The following is a 17,054-nucleotide window of genomic DNA, read 5'->3' as shown; positions in this document are numbered from 1 at the left end:
GTTTTTTGTTTTTCTACTTTTGAAAATTTATTTTTAATTGCACATAATGTATTTATTTATGAAATTCAATGTGATGTTTTAATTCTATAGAGACATTGTGGGATGATTAAATCAAGCTAATTAGCATAGCTACTACCTAATGTACTTTTTTTATTATAGCACATACATAGTATTTGGGTTCATTCTAGAAAAACTATACATGCAAGGAATTTTATTTCAATCCCCTTCTTACCCCGCTTTTCCAAACCTCCTCCCTCCCTCCCCCACTGTACCAAACTTCATTTCTTCTACAAACACAAAGTTTCCTTGGGTACCTTTATATATGAATATAACATGATTCTGTTAAATTCATCCCATACTTCTTCCCCTTTCCCTTCCTTCTACTGTTTCTTCTACTCCATGAATCTTTGCTTCATCTTCATGATATCTGATCCCCTCCACAACTGCCTTCTTTTCTTTATTTTACTTTAGTTTCCACATAAGAGAAAACATTCAATCCTTGATTATTCTGAGTCTAGCTTGTCTCACTTAGCATGATGTGCTCCATTTCCATTTACCAGCAAATGCCATTATTTTATTCTTCTTTAAGGTCTTCGGCCACAAGAACAAAATAATGACTATTCCCATGTGTATATATAACACATTTTCTTGATCCATTCACCTACTGACAGGCATCTGGGTTGATTCATAATTTGCTATTGCGAATTGTGCTGCCATAAATGTTGTAGTGGCAGTTATCCCTGTAATAGGCCAGGTTTAGTTCTTTTGGATAAATACCTAGGAGGGGGAAAGCTGGGTCATATGGTGGTTCCATTCCTAGTTTTTTGAGGAATCTCCACACTGATTTCCAAAGTGGTTGTATTAATTTGCAGTCCAGCCAACAATATATGAGTGTACTTTCTTCCCCATAGCCTTGCCAGCATTTATTACTGTTCGTGTTCTTGATAACTGCCATTCTGACTCAAGTGAGATGAAATCTTAGGGTACATTTGATTAACATTTCCCTATCTGCTAGAGATAAACATTTTTTAAAAATATTCTTTGGCCATTTGAGTTGTGGGTTTTTATAAACCCCAAAGCATTCCATGGCTCCACACATACACCTATCCTTGGTATTTTCACACATTTTTTTCCTACTGGATTCTATTTTTCAGATGGGGACTTTTTGTTCAACACAGATCTTCTGTCAATTATACAGAAAAGAAAATCTTCATTCAACATGTAGGTTATCCATATTTTTATTTTTGTATTTATTTTAGCCTTTCTCTGAAGTTCATTTATGAAGCCTTTTACTAGGCAAGTTTTACATTAATGTAGTCAACCTGAACACTTTCCCCTCAAGGATTTTTCTTTCTTACAGATTCTCACATTTCCGATATTATATTCTACCAAAGTGATAATGAAAATCTCCCATATTTTCTTTCAAAATTTTAAGGTCTTCCTATCGACAAATGGATTAATTTGACCAAAAATTAATTTTGCATTTGGTATGAGATAGAAAACAATATTTCCCTAGATGATTGTTTCAGTACATCCCATCTCCTCACCCATTTAACATCATTTCTATTATATAATAAGTTCCTAACTATAAGAACTGTTTCAATGTTCTCTACTTGATTAACCTTCTGCCACTGCTAAAGTGTCTTAATAACTATAGAACTATAAATCCTAATACCTAAAAAGGCATGTCTCCTTACACTTACCCTCTTTGAATTTTAAAATCAATCCTTCAATTTTACTAAATTACCCAGTGGGAAATTTGATCAAACTTATACAAAATTTGTAGATTGATTTTATAGAATTACCATCTTCATTATATTATTTCCCACCTATGAAACTAAGAGTCTAGAATGTATCTCCTTTTTCTATGTACTTTAACAATATTTATTTTATTTACTTTGTAGTACTAAGAATCAAACCAAGGGCCTCATCAGTGGTAGAGCAAGCACTTTATCACTAAGCTATATCTCCAGGAATATTTGATAATTTTGTCCATACATATCTTCAGCGACTTATGTGAAATTCACACCAGTACTTCAAAGTTTGAGTAGATACTATGAATGAAATCTTTATTCTATTATATATTCTGATCGGATATCACCTACAGACAAGAAACACTAATTTTTTTCTATATTATTCTTGCACCCAATAATTCTGAACTGTCTTTTAATTCTGAGCAGGTCTTTTAACTGACCTGAATAGTCTATTAATTTTCTTGGTAAACCATCAAATCTTATGCAAATAATGCAGTCTTAGCTCACTTTTCAATGCTTATAAACTGAATTTCTCTATTTTACCATATGAACTATAATTTCCTACATGATGATGAAAAGGGGCAATGACAGCAGTTGATTCTAAATGGTAGCTAATTTTGTTAGAAATGTTTATAATGATTCACCATTAATTAGGATGTTTGCTGTCAGTGTTTGACAGATATCATTTACAAAGTTCAGCCAAGTTCCTATCTATTCTTAGTTGGCAAAAGTTTTTATTCTGAGTCATTAATGTCATCAAATGCTTTTTTAATGTCAATGAGATAATTAAATGTCAACATATTCTTTTTCTACATCTACTGAAATAATCAAATGTGTTTTCTCTTGTATCATTATGGCAAAATGTAATATATGAATAATAATGAGTAGGGCACAATTTGCAAATATTTCACTTAATTCTTTATGTGTTCACTAGAAAGAGAAATACTTATATTTGGTAAGATCAAACTTCTAACACTTTTTTAAACTGGTTTGGATATTAATACATTTAACCTCATAATATGAACTTAAATAGATGTTTCTTTCTATTCTATGAAACAGACTACACAAGTCTTTCACGACTTGGTAAAAACTCATGTGTAAAAGTATCTGAAACTGATGGAGAAGATGTTACTAATCCTAGTTTTAATTGTTTTTAGTTTTCTGTTGTGTGCAATTTATGCTCTTCTCTTTAAAATGTCCTGCCTTTTTAAAAATTCCTGATATTTGTCTTCCCCATGAAATTAGAGTGGTAATTGTCAGTCAAGGTTTTTTGACTTACATTACCTTCAGTCATTTTTTCCCTTACCTTATATTAGGAAAATTTCAAACACATGCAAACATAAACATGAATCCTTACGTATAAAACCCCTACCTGATTTAAAATTTACAACCAATCTCCCATCCATCCTCGAATACAGAATCCCCCTTCCGACAATACTGTGAAGAAAATTCCAGATATTGCAGCACTTTTTCCACAGGTATTTCAAAATGCTTCCCTCAAAGCAGGTCTTTATAGAAATGCAATAGTATCATCACAGCTAAAAAAATTTTTTAAAAAAAGCTCATTTTTAAATATTCAATTAGTGTTCAAATTCCTAATGCCCTCAAATGTTGTTTTCTTCTTTCATTAAAAGTGTTTTCTCTTAATAAGATCTACACATTACAATTAGCTCATCTTCATTTAATTTCTAGGTACGATTTCCTCTTGTTTTTGTTCAACTTATTTGACGAACCCAGGTCATTTCTCATACAGAGCAAAGCTTCTCTAACTGTGGCAAAGGGACATTTTTAAATTTCCACTTGGATGTGAACTGAGCTGTGGGCCTACTACACACCGCAGGTACAGGAACTGCACTCATGCAACTCACAAAGAGCATTAGGAACATCTGAAACCATCCACATGCTCACACAAGAAGTCCAGTGACAAGCTGGAGTAGAATGGCTTACACGTTTGTAAACGCTTCGCAATGCTTAAACATTTCTACCTATTTACTTTCTTTTTTAAAAATCTTTTTTACTTATTTTTAATTTTTATTTGTTCTTTTTAGTTATACCTGACAGTAGAATCTATTTTGATACATTTATACAAGCTCAACGTCCTATACATCCACAAGCCTTGGACTCTAGAGAATAAGATAAAAACATACTACTTTCCATTCCTCCCTATTTCATTCTGCAAATCACATCCTGAGCAACCCTGCTATAAAATTTCCCACAGTCTGGAATTGGTTTCTACATCTCTATGGTATGATTTTAGCTATTATCTGTCTTCTGTATGTCCTACAAATGTGGATGTGGAATCTAGAATTTGATCAAGTTCAAGTCCAACTTTTCTGGCAAGTCTTTATAGTTGGTATCATATCATTCCATCAGGAGATATGTAAGGAGATTGACCCAATTTTTAAGATATTAGTAGTCATTAATGAACATAAAATTTACACTTTTTATCAAATGTCACTAGTAAATTTGGTGCCTAAAGTTTATTATTTGAAAAGATCCCTTAGGAAGATCTCCTTTTCTCAGGCATCACTGTGTCCCTCTATGACCTCAATTACTAATAGTGCAGAACTTCTAGGTGTCAGTTTTGATTTCCCATCCATTTGTGAGGATATTGTCACCTAGCTGTGTTATAGATGTTATCTACAGTACTTGGTTTTACTGTTTCAGTTGATATATCATTTGGAAAGAGTTGGAATATTAAAAGGCAAACCCACCTGCCTTCTAGGATTTTAAGTAAAACGTTTTTATTTCTAGCAACTTAAATTGAACACTGAATTCACTCATTTTCAGGGTTTCTAATGTTTTTAAATAAACACATTTAAAGCTAAATATGCCAAAAGTACCCTGTTATCAACATCCCATTAGGTTTGCCATAATAAAGTGACAACCTGCCCCCACATCTGAGCAATATGAAATGAGTATTTTTGACTGTTGGTCAGTGGTAAGTAATATGCAATTTACTGTAATATTTCTCTTTAACTCATGAATCTAGAAGAGTGATTTTTTTCTTAATTTCTGAGGCTATGGTAAATTTTTTATTATTCTTTATAATTGCTTTCTAAACAAACTACAGTGTAGTCCGGCAAGCACAGATCTATGTTACAGATTCTTTGACATTTGTTTAGACTTCAGCTATCAATTAATAATGGGCAATTTATTTTAAATATTCCAAGCAACTATACATATCTGACTCTTGGGTACAAAATTTATATGGTCATCATATATAGACACACAGCAATTATAAAAATAACAATTTATATGCATATAGTCTCATATTTTAAAAATAAAAATGAATCAAGCTTTTTAATCATTTAGTTTGTTTTTCAGATATCCTTTATTCATTTTGTCTGCTTAATCAGTGGTTTTTTGTTTTTTTTTTATTAAAGTCATATAAAATCTTCTACCATAATCAAGAACTTGTCCAACTTAACTTTTAATCCTTCAGTCTTGCTTTAAGTACATTAAGGTTAAAACACTGCATACATAAAAGTCCATAATTCATTAAGATTAGTTGATGTATAATACCCTACGTTATCATCATTTCAGTAAAATCCTATATTGTCTAATGCTGCTTTACCTGTCTTCTTTTGGTAAGCATTTGCTGTATATATAACTTTCCCATCCTTTATTTTCAACATCAAGTATGCTTTTGTATCAGGTTCCTCTAAGTAGCCAATCTAGAATGAGTTTCTTTAATTGCTAAGTTTAACACATTTTAATTTATAAATACTGATATATTTGAAATTATGCCTACATTTTTCATTTGGATTTCCTATCTACCATAATTTATTTTATTTCCTTTATGCTGACTTCTGTTAAACTGAGATGACTTTCTAAATTACTATTTTTTTCTACCGTGTCTCTGTGGAAGGTAGTCTTGAGTAACTCAGTATTTCTATCCTTTCCCTAAATGTAAGAACATGAGCAGACTTTACCTATTCATTGACCCTTCTAATTTGTTATCATCACTTGTAGTTTTCATTTTATCATTTTTCAAAGCACAAAAGGGTTTTTCCCCCAAGTCGAGATAAATTAATGTGTTGCCATAGTCCATTCCCTTTCTATGCTTATCATTGTTTCTTTTACCCTGTAACTATTTCCTTTTCTTCTTGCTGAATTACATATTATATTTAAATGATTACAAATATCATTTAATAACAGGAAAACTTTAAAATATAACAATAAATAGGTGTGGTAGCAGGCATTTGTGGGAGGCTGAGGGAAGAGGATTGCAAGTTCGAGGCTAGCCTGGGAAACTTAGTGAGACCCTGCCTCAAAATAAAAAGTATAAAGGGCTGGGAATGCAGTTCAAATAGAGAGCACCGCTGAATTCAATCCTTACTATGTATGTATATATGTATATGTATGTATGTGTGTGTGTGTATACATCTGTATGTACATGTGTACATATATAAAATTCTACCTATGTATCTATGTATATGTATGTACATACAATAAAATTCCTATCCATAGGAAAATAAACAGAAAAAAGGAAAAAATATTTTCTTTAGGGTTAAGATTAGATCGGACTTGGTACCAATACTTTGAGAGTAAAAATTCTGAAACTATCACCTCTCTCTCCTCCCTGTTCCCACTTTGAAAGGAAAGCTTCCCTGGCTCTTAAGCAGGTGCCCCTTACAAAGTACTTGTGTGGAAATCAAGAAAATATCACAAATTAGGCAATGAATTCAGAAGACTTGTGTTTCAGTTTTAGCTATGTGCTGACTGGTTGCACATCCTTGGGCAAGTCGCTAAAACTTTTGAGACCTCAGATGCCTTATACTGAAGTGGAAATAATCTACCTCACACAGTTTTTATTAAGAGGAGTAAATGAAACTATGAACATGGAAGCACCTCATCAACTTAGAAGGAAATCAGATTCATATGCTCGTATGTGCAGTAATTTTTAAACTATAAATCACAACACGCAGTAACTTTATCTGACTAGATTAGCCATGCATGCTTCCTGCTAAATTGGACTGGAACTAAAACAAACAAGGAAAGGGCTATTTCACCACCTTCTTTCTTCCTGTGGCAGCCCGGATTTTGCCTCCATTAAAATGCCAGGGTGCATCTCACAGCCTTCGTTGCCTCTCCGCGGCAGGCAGGCTTAAACATCAGGGTGCACTTTCCTGCTTTATTTCTTTAATGAGGTAAGCTGGACGGAACACCTGTCCAGTGCTATGACCTGTACATCACATTACAGGCATCACAGCTTCTCTTACAGATTAATTGTAAGTGACATTCTATCACTTGGTCATATTTCCCAGACTCTGACCTGTCTTTGTTCATTTCCTTTTAGTTTCCTAATACATCCACATTCTTATTAATAGTTATTATTCCTAATTTAGAAAATAGTCAACTATTCCAAGAAGTAACGATGCTCATCTAAGCTCCCCTGAGGTCCTGCTCCGATGGCCTTTTTGTAGAAGGCTAACCCACTGTTGCATTATCATAGATTCACAAGGCAACAGTACATCCAGAGCCAAGCAGAAAGAAAAGGAGAGAATGAGGAGACAGTCCCCTCTAGTCGTCTCTGGCTAATGACTTATTCAATACAACACAACAATGGTTATTTATTAGCCTAAGGTTCCTATACTATTTATTTTCATATTAACAGTCAATTTAGCTTGTGTTTGCAGGAGGGAGTTTTGTGACCATAATAATTCCTCCTGTTCCAATGAGCAATATTTAGAAGGAGAGTTGCTACAACAGTAAATGAAATACTTCCTGAGTCTACTTCTTTCTTACAGTAAGAATGGAGATGGTATTTAAAATATACGAATAAAGGATAAATGATGTTACAATTTCTTAGGACATGGACTCGAGCTTTTTAGAAATTTTTATGACTCAAAAAAGTGCATCTAAAAGATTAGGAAAACATACAACAGAAGCAAAGAGTTGAGTGGTTTTGAGAATGGCCAGAATATTAGACTTCCTGACTGAAAAAGTTCTATGCACCCAAACATACACTTAATTTTGCAATTAAGACATTCCAAATCATCATGTGAATTAGAGTAAGGAAAGAGCTTCGGAATAAGAACACAGTATACAGATGAAGTCAATACATCTGAAGTCCCTAAGGTTATAAGAAGTTCATTAATCTCTAAAAGCATGAAAACATACTTAACTTCTACTAACTGAGAACTGGAATAACCTAACCACAGGTTTCAGTGTTGTACCTTTAGTCAACCTGGATTAAGAGCGAATTTAAGCCACAGACTATTCATTCACAAGAAGTAACCTGGAGAGCGTCACATGAGTATTAAGAGAAAGTATATGGTCAGACAAGAGAAAATAACATCTGCTGATTTCTTAAGTTATTAATAACGAATCTGCCATGTACGACTGAGGGCCAGAAACTATATACAAGAGACATCATTAAAATGTGGACGCTTCACTAAAGCAAGGATGATTCTACCAACTTCATTGAGATAACTTTTGTTGACATTAGCACAAAATGTTCATGAAGTCCTTCAAAGATGAGAAACATCTCAAGACTCACCTCATGCTGGGAGAAGAGCCGAACACCCTCCAGCTGGTGGAAAACTGGGTAGTGCTGGGAGTCAATTTGGTCACGCCGGTAGACGTCACCCACTACCAGGAAGGCGTCCAGTCCTGCATGCAGCAAGTCCCACTGGTGTGCAGAAGTGTGTGCTCTCAGCATGTGAGTTCGATTCAGGTAATAGTTGTCCCCCTTTTTCCTGCTGGGGTGGTCAGCTGGGATGAGCAGGCTATCAAAGTTCTGCCAGGTCGTGACCACTGGACAAAGGTCGTCATAGACCGAGAACAGTGGTGTCCCAAATCGGCCCACATATTGCTTGTAGAAGTGTTCCTTCACCCTCTCCTTGATCAGCCACAGAGGGTGGTGCGGCTGGTTGTGCAGGTTCCTGCCAACCCTGGACAGGACCTTCTGGGTGAGGTTGGTGTGGTCATCCTGAGGGTAGGATTTGCCCAGCAACTCCGTGACGCTGCCTGGAGCTCCTCGGGCAACAAACTCTGACGCAGCAGGCCTGGAGCCCCACACCTGATGCTGATGGCCTCTGCTGACAGGACGGACCTTCCTCACCAGGCAGATGTGTGCATGGGTAACTCTCCTGAGAGCTGAACAAACCATCGTAGAAACTTCTCACGGATTCTGGAAAGAGCACACAAGCAAAGCACAAGTCAGCTTTCACTCTCTGGAGAGTGAAGGGTGTCCTTTGTCTCCCACCAGTGCCCCACTTTCCTAATGGCATGTACGTTTCCCCACTGTCCCCTCCACAAAGCAGGAAGATCAACTAAGAAAATATGATGGCAGAGGCTGCTGTGGTCTGAAAATATACCCCCCTCAAAACTCCGGTTGAAATTTAATTGCCACTGTGACAGTATTAAGATGGGACCTTCATCAGGTGTTAGGTCATGAGAGCTCTGCCTCGTGAACAGGATAACTCCATTATAACAAGAATGGGTTACATATGGTGAGAGCGCGTTCCTAATAAAAGAAGCCCAGAATCCACCCTCTCTCCTCCACCATGGATCATCACCCCCAGAAGGCCCTCACCGGGATTTTAGACTGCCCAGACTTTAGAACTGTGAGCAATGATTTTTTTTTTGTCATAAATAACCTTGTCTGGTATCCTGATATGGAAGCAGAAAATAGACTAACACAGAGACTTAATGTTTACTGCTCAAAATCAAAAGAATCTTGAAAGTTGCTTAGATCCCTAATCTCTATAGTTGTCCTCCTCTTGTCATTTGGGTTCCTCACACTGCAGAAAATTTCCCTCACAAAACTTTCATGATCTAAACTTTCATGTTCTAAACTCCTCATGTGGGACAAAACTTTAAACGTGACAACTTCTTTCTCTTGGTTTTTTTTTTTTTTTTGGTACTGGGATTGAACTCAGGGGCACTCAACCACTGAGATATATCCCCAGCCCCATTTTGCATTTTATTTAGAGACAGGTTCTCACTGAGTTGCTTAGCACCTTGCCGTAGCTGAGGCTGACTTTGAACTCGCCGTCCTCCTGCCTAGGCCTCCCCCCGGAGCCCTGAGATTACAGGCCTGTGCCACTGCTATTTTTTTTTTTTAAGTTTACCACATCTAACAACAGTGTTTTTAAAATGTTTTAAATAACGTACACTACTTTAGGTGGTGGTGATCTGTATTTTATATTTTAAAGAAAAATGGATAGCTTAAGGAAATATACAAAATGATAGACTAATGGACAGCTGAGATGATTTTTATAAATTCAAATCCTCCTTATCCTTACATCTGACCACATAATTTAAACTTTGTATCTTGGTAGCATTTCATCAATGACATTTCTGTTTTGTAAAATAGAACATTCTGACTACATACTCATAAAAAAAAAAAAAAAAAAAAAAAAAAAAAAAACCAGGGACAGGACTGAACTTACATAGAAGGGACATGGAGCTACCTGAAGACAGAGTACTAATTCACATTTTGAAAAAAAGAACGAGAGAGAAGATGCCTGGAATTAAATAAGATTGCCCAATTTCACAGCTGAAAGTCACCTCAGCAGTCAGCTAATACAGGCTGTAGGCCGTTCACCTCTAAGATGAGGTGACAAAGGCCCATGTGTAGATGACCAAATCCTGTAACTGGTAACAGAAAAGTTAAGACAACAGCAAAGGATTCTGGACCAAAATCTATGTGTTCCTCCCCCACAGATACAAGTTTTCAATTCCCTCAGGGATCTCAGTAATGAGAGTCTTAGATGTCATATTGCAATGTTCATAAATAATTTAAGTTCATAAACTTAAATCACTCAAATGTATCATCTAAAATTTGGAATTTTTTTCTACTGAGTTACTTTAATCATACAACTATATGGCTATTTTACTACAAAGGTCATGCAATCCTAACAAGAAAATACTTCAAGGTATTAAGCTGCATCAGGGGAATATACGTTCTTCCAAGTGACCACCAAAAGCACACCTAACATGTACCTGAGCAGCACTATTCAACCAATTCAAAACTGAAAGTAAGAATACTTAACTGAAACTGCTGTGTGTGTGTGTGTGTGTGTGTGTGTGTGTGTGTGTGATTGCTTATTAGAAGCCTGTACATAGTACCTTTGTCTAAGATTATCATCATGTGAGAAGTTTACAAAGATACCCAGAAACTCTAGATTTATTCATCTGGAGCCTTTATTCTTTTCTGTCCAAGTTGCTTCAAAAGTGTCTGTGGCTGGGCTTCAACTGAAATCTATCTTCCCATGTACACTGCTCGGTGACTTATCATTGCAGTGGACGTGGATTTTAAATATGCATATGCAGCTGTATGCATCTTAGCACACACTGCATATTGTTGGGTACCCAACTCAGCACCCTAAGAGGAAGAGACATGATGTTATACAAAGTTCAGAATTGTTCTGGAAAAGGTGTTTTGGAGTTATTTGCAGTTGCTGACTATGCTTTTCATTCTCACTTTCTAGCTCCTCATACACCCAAACCTACTTCCAGGTTCCCAAATGTATCCCACCTTCATGTCACTTTACTGATCTCCTCACATAATCTGTCGTTTGTCCACAAAAGTTCAATTTCTTGTCCTCATTTTATCTATCTGCTCAGTCCTGCTTATATTTCCCACTGTCCATTCTCCTATCCCAAAAAATTACTTGTTCTTCCAGTTATATTTTCTACAGAGAATTATTAATGGCAAGGATGGCTTTCCCACTTGCATCTGAGAAGCCAAGTTCTTTGTGTTACAGAGCAAGGCCATCTGTGGAGCTACAGCAACTGCAGATGTCCAGTCACAGTTCTTGTGAGATGCTGGAAGGATTTCAGAGGAGTTGTGCACAGCAGCAGGTGTGAGCTTATTAGAAGAGAATGGAAAGGGAAAAGGGAAAAACGGGGAGAGGGTCCTCTCTGAAAGGAGAGGTATAGTGTACCACCTCTCCTGCCCCCCCAGTTTTATCAGGGATCAAAGGGAAGTTTCTAGAGACCTGCCAAGGTCCACCTCTTGAATCTGACAGACAGTAGGACTGCATCAGACTTTCAAGTCACCACTGTGCATGGTCTTAATCAAAAGAGGAAAGATTTTTCTATTAAAATGACATGCTAAAGATCCAAGGCAATTCTGAGTCACCTTGGCCCATACTGACAGATACTAATTGGAACCTGTTATTAAAAGATTTTATGGTTAGGGGATTTGCTTCTAATTATCCTGTTTCCCTGAGTCCTGAAATCTGTCTGTGTAAAGGTCACAAAAGTCCCGGTCCTTCAGGGTACCTTGTATTCTTACCAGCAAGAAGGAGGCTTTGGGACCTGCATTTGTCCTGCAGGTAACAGGCTACTTGTTAAGGAATGTAACATGTCCTGTTGACTAATCCCAGGACAAGGCTGCAGGCAAACTGGATTTCTTGGCGGTGGTGTTGTGGGGTGCTGGGGATAGAACCCAGGTCCTCACGTATGCCTGTGAGGCAAGTATTCTACCACTGAGCTACATCCCCAGTCCAGTAAAGTGCTTTTTAAAAGAAAGCATGTGAGAGTCAGCACAGTAGGTCCAGTTTATAGAATGAACCTCATGTTCTTATAACTCACATCTGTCTGTTACCTATCACTTTCCTTTTGCCTCTATCAAATTTCTCTAAAGAAAACATGAGGGGACAAAGAAAGATGACAGAGCAGATCTAGGCAGACACCCTCAACTATTCCACAGTCCAGAATCAAAGCAGTGAAAGAACAGCTGACCAGGGAAGTGGGTGTCAAAGAAAATACTCAAAACTTGGAGGGACTTGGAATTTGGTTACTAAGCAGAAAATCAGAAAGCATTCTTGACCCTGAACCCCTGGCCAGCGGGAAGAGTAAAAAAGAGAGAAAGAGGGAACCGGCAAATGAGTAACAGTCACTGCATACTGGCTGCTCCCTACTTGAATTAGATCAATGGCTGTCGAGCTTCTGGGAGAGGAGACGGACACCAACTCAGAGAAGCACGGGAATAGGGAGTGTCTGGTGGTTATTCGTTTTTAGAAAAATAAAGAGTTTGGAGGCGGAAGAGTAGTATTCTACAACACTGGTACACGTGGCTTATCCATAAGGGGAAAAAGAGGAATCATAAAGATCTCAACAACTTCTGATATCACCGTCAGACAGATACTCAGTTTGAGCAAAAGAGATTTAAAGACAGTGCCACAAACCAGTGTGACTCAGGGCCAGAACTGCACTCCTGCAGAAGACAAAAGTGCTGGGACAAGGATCCATCTTAAGAGGGGCACCTTTGTTTGCCTGGAAGAGCAAGGATCTCCATTCTTGTTTCTATCTTACATCTTTTTTTATATCCTATTTTCGACATTCACAAGATCCAACAATTTCCATTTTTTTCTTCTTTTCCCCCTTCTCTTTCACTGGAATCACAGGTCCCCCAAATTTTAGTCCCCAGACTGAAAATCAGTCTGAACAGGGCTCTGTCCCATTGGCAGCTCTGGACTGCAAGAGTCAGAAAAGCTGAAGGCAGGACCATAGAAACGGGTGCATTAGCAGTCATAATCTGGCAGTCTGAGAGGTCCAGAGTTTGAGTGGGGGAAATTCTCCTGGGAATCTCAGACCCACATTTGCTACTTGAGAGAGGGACAGAGGCAGTGAGGACTATTATTAAGCAACTGTAGTCACAGCCTTTCAGAGTGTGCGACTTGCAGAACTGCCCACCCTGGGGCATCTCCCACAGTAGTTGAGTTTATATAATATAGCACGTCCCATGGCAAGGCATCAGCCACCAGCCACTGGAAATTAAGCACTGGAATCTTCCAGACCATTCTAATGCCCCAAAGCAGGACAGCAAGGCAAGGACCAGCTGTGAGGAACTATGGCCTGGGGCTCACAGGACCCTGTCAGCTGGCTGGGGAAAGGAGCCAGTGATCACATTCTCTGCAGCTGCTGGGATTTACCAGGTTTTTCCAACTAGCCCAACCCAGGCCCTACCTGCAGGAGAAGGGCAGGGTATCCTCCACAACTGGGAGAGTCGACCAGGGGGGTCCTCACACCCAGCAGAAACACTCACAGCAGGAAGAGCGGGGTTATTTGCAGTTAGCCCTGGGACAAGCTATTTCACTGGGAACACAAAGTTGCTTTGTCAACCTGGGAAAGAACATGCAATGAGGCCAAGACACTCAGGAGGTTCCATCAAACCATACTGAGAGCTGAGAGGCCGTAGGAACAACATAAAAACTGCAGCCACGCAAGCACATGCCAGAGGCAGACAGGTGGAGGCCAGTCTGGAGAAGTGCAAAGACTTGAGTGTAGAGAAACCTTTGAAGGAAAAGTCTGATCTAGAAAGACCTCATAATAAACACACAATGGAGTGGACCTGTGAAATCTGCCACCACATTCAGAGACACTCTGAGGTTACACTATGGAGGTTTATCTACTCTGCTTCCCAATTTTAGATACAATCCAAAACAGGAAGTCTAAGAGCTCCCTCATATCAGAAACATCACGAAGAATAATTTTTGACACTTTAATGTTAGTCTTTTTTATTCCACTAATAAAACTTTATGTATTGATTTGAAGGACCTCCCCTACTCGATTGCAATTGTATTCCCCAATGCTTTCTTACCCAGGATTTTTATATGTTATAATGTGTCAACTGGAAATATCCATGCTACTGTTCCGTATTTTGATTGTAGTCTTTTCCATCTTTTATCCCCCTCTCTCCTTGCTATTATCTCTCCTTTATGCTCTCTTTCCCCATTTCCCCCACTTTTTTTTTTTATATTTTCCTCTGTAGTTGCTTCATAATAATTGTGTTTTGTTTCATTTTGGTTGTTGTGGAGCTGGGAATTGAACCCAGGGACAGCCAGCCACAGAGTCACATCCTTGTCCCCTTCTGTTTTTAGTGCTGAGACAGGTTCTTCCCAGGTACCAAAACACTTCTCATTCTGTGATCACACTGCCTCAGTTCTCTAAAAACCTGGGGTTCCAAACAGGTGTGTTATGCCTGGTTTGTTTTTGTTTGTTTGTTTGCTTGTTTTCAATGTATGTAAAGTTTTGTACTGATTGGAACTCTCCATTCTGTTTTGCCTCTTTCCCTCTTCAACACTATTTTGTACTCTTGTCCTCTTCCCTCTTATTCATCCTTTTTTTTTTTTTTTTTTTTTTTTTGCCTCTATCTCCGCCCTCCTACAACCCTGAATTATTTTTGTCTTTTTCTGGGATTTGGTTTTTAATATTTTTTAGTTGTAGATGGACACAATATCTTTATTTATTTTACTGGTGCTGAGGATCAAACTCAGTGCTCTTACCACTGAGCTACAGCCCCAACCCTGGGATTTTTTTTCTTTTTTTTAATGTGTGTATACCTGACTGTATGCGATTTTTCTTCTTGCAGGCATATGTAGGTGGATTCTCCTTTTTAGTTTGGTTTTTCTTTTGCTAGTTTGTTTGGATGTCTAAATATTTTAAATTTATGCTTTACTTGAGATATATTCTTTTTCATATTTATTTTGTGTGCTTCTTAGTTCTCTATGTTCTACATTGCTTTTTTTGTTAGACTAGCTACGATGATTTTTGTTTTTTACTTTTTAATTGGTACCTTCTTTAGGATGATATATTAATCAGATTTATACATTATGTCTTCCTTCTATTCTCTATAATCTCACACTTTTTCAACTACTCACACTTTTATCATCTTGTGACTCTCTTCCCTCCTAATCTCTATTAATTTTCTCTTTTCATACAGCCTCTTCTTTCTCTTTGAGTTGCATACCCTATGTAGAGTACAATAAAAATTCCACTTTTTAAATGCCAATCTATCACCCCTATTCCACATCAGATGCATTGCATTTGTAGAAAACATTTTAAGATTTCAGGACTTACTAGTATATGGTTTGCTCTTCAGTATTTGCAAATAATAGCTTCCCTTAAAAGGGTGTAAGTGACTGATCAAAACACAGAGAACACGATGACTGGACCCTCTGACACAGATATTCCCCAGGTTTGGAACACACAGACAAGTAAAAGCAGCCTACTCAAGAGTGTTCTAGTCAATAGTCTTTCAGTCAATACTCTTCTAGTCAATGTATCTTTCAATACATTGCAGCAAACAGGCAAATGTCAACACAGAAATACAGGAAACAAGAAAGCAAGGAAATTAAAAACACCCCAGGGTCTATAATCTCCCACCAAATGAATCCTCAGAAATCAAAGTGGACAAAATACAAAAGAATTCAAAAAGTTGACAGTTTAAAAAATGATCAAGGAACTAAAAGAAGATACAAGAAACAACCTAAGAAGAATGTACAGTAAGTGAAATATCATCTCAATAAAGAGATAGATATTCTTAGAACCAAACAGATATTTGGAAGATAACAAAAAATTAAAAATTCAATTCAAAGTATCAAGAACAGATTAGATCATGCAGAAGACAGATTTTCAGGCTATGAAGACAAAGTACATAATCTTGAAAACTTAAGCAATCAAGATGATAAGAGCCCATGAAGAGACTATTCAGGAAACATGGGTCAACATGAACAGACCAAATCTAAGGATCACTGGCATCAAGGAAAAGAAGTGCGATGAAAAGTAAGGGCATGCATAACCTTTTCAGTGACATAATATTAGACAATTTTCCAACACCTTGAGAATGAGATGAATATCCAAATACGGAAGCCATATAAAACCCCAAATAGACAAAATCAAAAAATATACTCTTCAAGAAACACTAAAATTAAAATATAAAACATACAGAACAAGGACACAATTTTAAGAACTGCAAGAGAAAAACAGCAGGCCAAATTTAGGAGTAAAACAACAAGAATCACCACTAATCTCTTACCCCAGATTTCAAAAGCCAGGGGGACTTGGAATAATATGTACCAAGCTCTGATAGAGAACAATTGCCAACCAACATTGCTTTATCCAGCAAATATATCTTTCAGAACTAAGAGTTAATAAAAACCTTATATGAGAAATACAAACTAAAAGAATTTCTGACTACTAAACTGGCACTATCACAAATATTTAAAAGAAATATTTTATGCAGAGGAAATGCAAAATGAACTTCGAAGAGAAATGAATGAATCTCACTAAAACAGTTATTTAGTAAAGGAGAGTCAAGTCTGAAAAAAACATTAGAAAAATTTCAAAATAATAGGAAATAATAATCATGCCTCCATAATAACACTGGATGCAAATGATCTCAACTCTTTGATTAAAATACATACATTAGCAGAGTAAATTAATAAACAGGACCAAACCATATGTTGTTTACAAAAGACTCACCTCAGAGGCAAACACATACACAGGCTGAAAGTGAAAAGCCGAAAAAGATTAACCATGAAAATGGAGATCAAAAGC

General features: G+C 37.1%; 1 protein-coding gene across 2 annotated transcripts in view; it reads right to left on the bottom strand.

The window, feature by feature from the left end:
- FARS2 (phenylalanyl-tRNA synthetase 2, mitochondrial) overlaps positions 1 to 8,892 on the bottom strand; it is a 391,223-nt gene extending 382,331 nt beyond the window's left edge. For both annotated transcript variants that reach the window (XM_079146397.1, XM_079146398.1), the window contains exon 1: positions 8,260 to 8,892. In XM_079146397.1, the coding sequence (XP_079002523.1) occupies positions 8,260 to 8,871 (612 nt within the window). In that variant the 5' untranslated portion in view covers positions 8,872 to 8,892. The remainder of the gene's footprint in view (positions 1 to 8,259) is intronic.
- Positions 8,893 to 17,054: the final 8,162 nt, after the last annotated feature.

The sequence above is a fragment of the Sciurus vulgaris genome, assembly GCF_902686455.1.
Source record: "Sciurus vulgaris genome assembly, chromosome: 7".
NCBI lineage: Eukaryota > Metazoa > Chordata > Mammalia > Rodentia > Sciuridae > Sciurus > Sciurus vulgaris.
Note: the sequence above shows the minus strand (reverse complement) of the source record. Positions and strands in the feature narration are given on the sequence as shown.